The sequence below is a fragment of the Etheostoma spectabile genome, chromosome 22, assembly GCF_008692095.1.
Source record: "Etheostoma spectabile isolate EspeVRDwgs_2016 chromosome 22, UIUC_Espe_1.0, whole genome shotgun sequence".
Classification (NCBI taxonomy): domain Eukaryota; kingdom Metazoa; phylum Chordata; class Actinopteri; order Perciformes; family Percidae; genus Etheostoma; species Etheostoma spectabile.
This window is the reverse complement of record NC_045754.1, coordinates 10101721-10106498: the sequence shown is the minus strand read 5'-3', so window position 1 is coordinate 10106498 and position 4778 is coordinate 10101721. Positions and strand designations below refer to the sequence as shown.

Here is a 4778-nt window from a genome sequence, read left to right as displayed (position 1 = left end):
TAAAATGATAGACAGGAAAAATACATTATGGAGACAGTAGAGTTGTGTTATCATGCACAGACTGAAAGTTAAGAAAACTTACAAGTCAAAAGACGTTTACTGTCCTGATAAATGTGTGAATTTGAATGTTTTTTGGAGGTTGTTGTTGGGGTTGGTACAGTCAAACTCGGGGCAGCCACTGTCTCGTCTCTTGTGTGCAGCTGCCTTTTGGATGCCTCATGCATCAAATATTAATCTGCCACTCTTTTATTTTGAACTCATAATTTATTCTCTGAGTAATGTGGTTGACTGCGAAGTGCAGCACTTCTGCTCTGTCCATTGAGATTTGTTATACAGGACTTACATTGAATTTGACTTCCCCTCTGCTTTGCATCTTTTCATGCTTCTGCCTTTAACAGAGATAAACAAATATACTACGCAGCAACATGAAGAAATGTTTTCCCTCTCAGCAATTTATGGAAGCTGTGGAGAGATTCTGAATGCCTCTAGCAGTGATCTCATTAAGATGCATTTTAATTAGCTTTTAACTGTGTTAATATCTGACTATTCAGCCGTACTCTGCCCTTTGTACCCTTCAGCCACTTCCTTTGAAAAAGGCAAACATGCTTTAAGCATGCGCTAATTAAAACTAGTGGCGACCATGTCTGCTCCCGGGTTAATGAAAGACACTGAAGTTTTAAGAGAACAACCTAAATGTACTTCTTGCACATGAAGTGCTGGGAACTTGCGAGCACAGTACCTATCTCATGCTGACTTCTGAACTAAATCAGTTTGTTGTGGCAGATGTGCCACTGGTACTGACGCAGGTTAATAAAGCATGATAGGCAGTGGGCCATAAGTGCCTGTGTAGTCTAACATTGATGTGTTTAGAGGAACTGAAGGGATTTCTTCACCAAAAGAAATTCGCTGGTGAGCATTACAAACACAATTTAATAGAAATGAATGGCTGTTAAGGAGACAGATATTGGGATTAAGTATCTCGTAGTCTCCAAGGAAATTGTTATTGCATACTTTTATATTCAAAAATACTATTGTGTAAGAACACTTTCATCGCAAATTGAAAGAAGGGATGAAAGAAGTTTCCAGTTTGTTTACATAAGTAAATCTAATAATGCAATGTAATAATACTCATTACACCCACTACACCAATGGACATGGTTCACTTTTTTCTGAGAATATAAAACGTTAAAGCTTTATTTTAACTTTTTTATGTTAATAAACGTTTGCTACGTTCAAGCCATTGTCAAACAAGTTGAAACAAAGCTAATTATCAGCTCCGCAAAACTCTCTCTGTATTTCTCAGTATTGCTAAGTTTAGAAAATGGTGTTGTCGGGCGACTTTCAGGCGCAAAAACCTGAGTTTTTGAAGAGGATGTTTTTAATCCTCTGTGTGCTCTTTGGCTACAAGCAACTGCGTGGAGAATGGTTGGGGATGGTGCGCGATGACAGAAAGGCTTTTGTCATGTGGATGCAATGACAGTGTTGTTGTTAATACTTAGAATTCCTCATGGGGGAGACAGAACCTTCGCATTATACCTTTAGGGACTTGATGAGTGGGAGATTTGGTTGATTTGGTGACCCCCTCGTGTTTCACCACTTGTATGCTGAAAGCTCTAATACAGCTGCAGGAGAGTGAACAAAAAACACAATAAACATTGAGGGAGATATCAATGTGTGCTTCTTTTCTCTGTGAATTTGATGGCGGACTCCTCCACTAACATTGAAAACTGCTGTACAGAGAGGCAATGGTTTTTGCTAGAAAAAATTGCAGACCATAGAAAGTATTAAGTAGTTGAGTAGTACATTGATTAAATGAAAAGCTGAAGGATTATAATTTGATGATCTGCCCTTGAATTGCCCAGAGTTCCACGTCCAGATGTATGCAAACAGGTATTTACACCCATGCTAAAACAAGAGAACAAGCTGCTTCAAATTTCACTGCAGCGTTGATCAAAGTATCAGACTGGTTAACTCACTGTTGTCTTAGTCATAACATGGCAATACTGTGGGCATTCAATAGAAATAACACACATAAATCTGACTTCCTAGTTCAAGGAGGGGTGGTAAATATTGTTGATAACTTTACGTATCTAAGCATAATCACTGATTCTTGCTTAAATGAATAAAAAACATATAAAAAGGTAACCAGAAGTGTCAGAACTAGTCTGATGAACTTTAGACATATTAGACACCAACTTCTGCTGAACTCTTAATGCACTCCATGATTTTCTTGTATTTATCTTACTGTGCCACAAGCTGGTTCAAGGCAGGCATGACTACGCTGAAACCATTATACACTGTGCAATCAGTGAAAATTCTCACACAAAAAAAACAAGAATCTATCATCATTGTAACATCATTAAAAAGTATAATTTATTGACCTTTGACAGTTTCCTTTGTTAAGCAGATATGTGCCTAATGTATAAATCAATTCATGGTCTTAGGCCACCGCCACGTCATTTTGCCGGGACAATACTAGGTATTATACATTTTTATAGTTTTATTGTACATAGTGACTGCTCGGTCAAATTTGGGAAAACTGCTTTCGGACAATCTGCATTTGCAGTCCCACCCAAATCAGAGAATGCACAAGCTTTAGTATTTTAAAAACAACACTTGAACATGGCTCAAGACAAATCAATAATGTGATTACTGATCTAAACCTTTGTATGGAACCAACCAACTCTGAGACAGTGTACATAGCCAAACATTTTTGTAAGACATTTTATATGTGAAATACTGTTTGTAATATTGCAAACTGTTGGCTTGCAAACAGTGTTGCTTTTTAATTGTTATTATATGTTTTATATTGTTTTACTGTATTGTTTTTAATTTGTTCCAGCCAGTGGACCGCAGATGCAAATTACCTATATAGCTCTAGTGCAACATTTGTACTGTGCATGGCCCCTGTTAAATAAACAAAATAAAAATTAAATGCAAAGAATGCATGACTTCCATGAATTTGAGATGGTGTCTCAACAAATGGGAATGGAACCCAATAATTTAATCTATCCAACCTGCTGTGAATGTTGGAAACCTAAAGAGAGATATTCTCCCTCATGGGTTCATTTATATTCAAATGAAGCCCCTTGGCCCATTTCTAATTAAAAGCACCGTGGCTCACTGCGTTAGATGGCATCTAGCTGCGATGGATGCCACTGAGATGAAACAAAACACAAGCTCCACATAGGGACAAGTTAGACCTGCTCGGTAATATTGTGTCTCATTTTACCTCCCTCTCCTCCTTCTCAGCAGTTGGGGAAAAGTGGGGGATTAAGCGGAGGAATCTGTCTCGCCTGATTGAACAGATGAGGCAGAATTTTGGGAGGGGGGAATAAAAGGAATGGGATGATTAGAGAGTTAGGAAGATGAAAATGGACTTCTTCACATAAAGCTATTACCATAACAATATGTTCACTTGAGAAATCGGTGCCTGCTGGGGATGTCTAAAACTCTACTGGACTCATATTGTCCTCGCAGAACAAAGCACAGATACCATTGCTGGCATTAAACCGCTGCGTTACTGCATTGTAAGTCGGTCATAGGTTGTTTTCATTTGTGTGCATTTTTCCGTACATCTCCCACCTGCAGTGGCAAATCATTTGCAGAAAGCTTTTCAGCTTTAGTTTGACCGAACACAGTGTGAGTGGGTTTACTGCTTTGCATACTAACTTTTCCTCCCAGACAGGATACAGTTTGTGGGCCTAGACAGAATAATGGCGAGTTCACTTGTGGGCGATTTATAATTTTGATCCATTTACAGAATGGAGGATTAGTCGCTGCCGCCTCGATGGCTGTCTGCCTTTTGAGGTTATTACTCTGCAGCACCCTTATCCCGAGGCCCCATGACCCATTACAGATCCCACGTCTTCATACTGTTAAAAAAAGGCAGAGAAGGTGCAGATGTTTTCTTCTCAGCTTGATTCAGAGAAGAAAAACCTGTGTTATTAGATAAAGTGATCATAATAAAGACTGACTCTTATGATGGTGAACATTTGTTAAAGTTTATTGTCATGTGGGAGATCTGTTGCTCTGAAGGAGCTTGAGACTTCAACATTTTGAACAGAAAGCCTGCATTGCCATGCCAAGTGTTTACAATGCTCTCTCTTCCTGGGTTTCTTCTCACCTCTCAAATGTCCACTCTAAAAAAAAGAGGTAGAGAGGAAAAGAAACTCTGCATCAGAAACTGGGTGTGAGAAGTTCAAAGACTTAAGTGTTAACCAGCACAGGGACGGTATAATGAGTAGGAGCTTGATATTATTCACTGATGCTTTCCTCCATATTGTTCTGCATACAGACACATCATTTATTAGTGTCATCATATATTATAGTTGCATCGGCTTTATCATTTCACAATAGTACACACAGCTGATATGAAGTAAAATTAAGTTGAGTTAAAACACTAAACCAAGTTGTATGGAAGCAGTGAGTCAACATGCAAGTCCCCCAACTTGATAGAAGTGCATTACTAAACCTCTTTTATTAGGCTAAAGATTTGACTGACAGTTGTTTCCTCTCCCGTCAGATGTTCCAGTGGCTTTGATCGCCATCGGCAGGACTGGGTGGACAACAGCTGCCCAGATGAGGTGAGCAATCAAGCTGAAAAGATGCTAATCAGACATGATTTTAAATGTGATAGTGCTTTAGATGTTTCTTTGTCCAGCTTGCTAATGATAAAACGTGTGTGCGTGTGTGTTTGGAGCTGCCTGAAAGATCAGTCCATTGCTACAGTATACAAGGGGACCCCTCTTATATCACCCCCCCCCACACACACACAC

The 4778-nt window shown here is 39.1% G+C and overlaps 1 protein-coding gene across 1 annotated transcript in view; it reads left to right on the top strand.

The window, feature by feature from the left end:
* plxdc2b (plexin domain containing 2b) overlaps nucleotides 1-4778 on the top strand; it is a gene marked incomplete in the record, with an annotated part of 91003 nt that overhangs the window by 72553 nt on the left and 13672 nt on the right. The window contains 1 exon segment of the mRNA XM_032504160.1: nucleotides 4526-4586. Within this exon segment, the coding sequence (XP_032360051.1) occupies nucleotides 4526-4586 (61 nt within the window).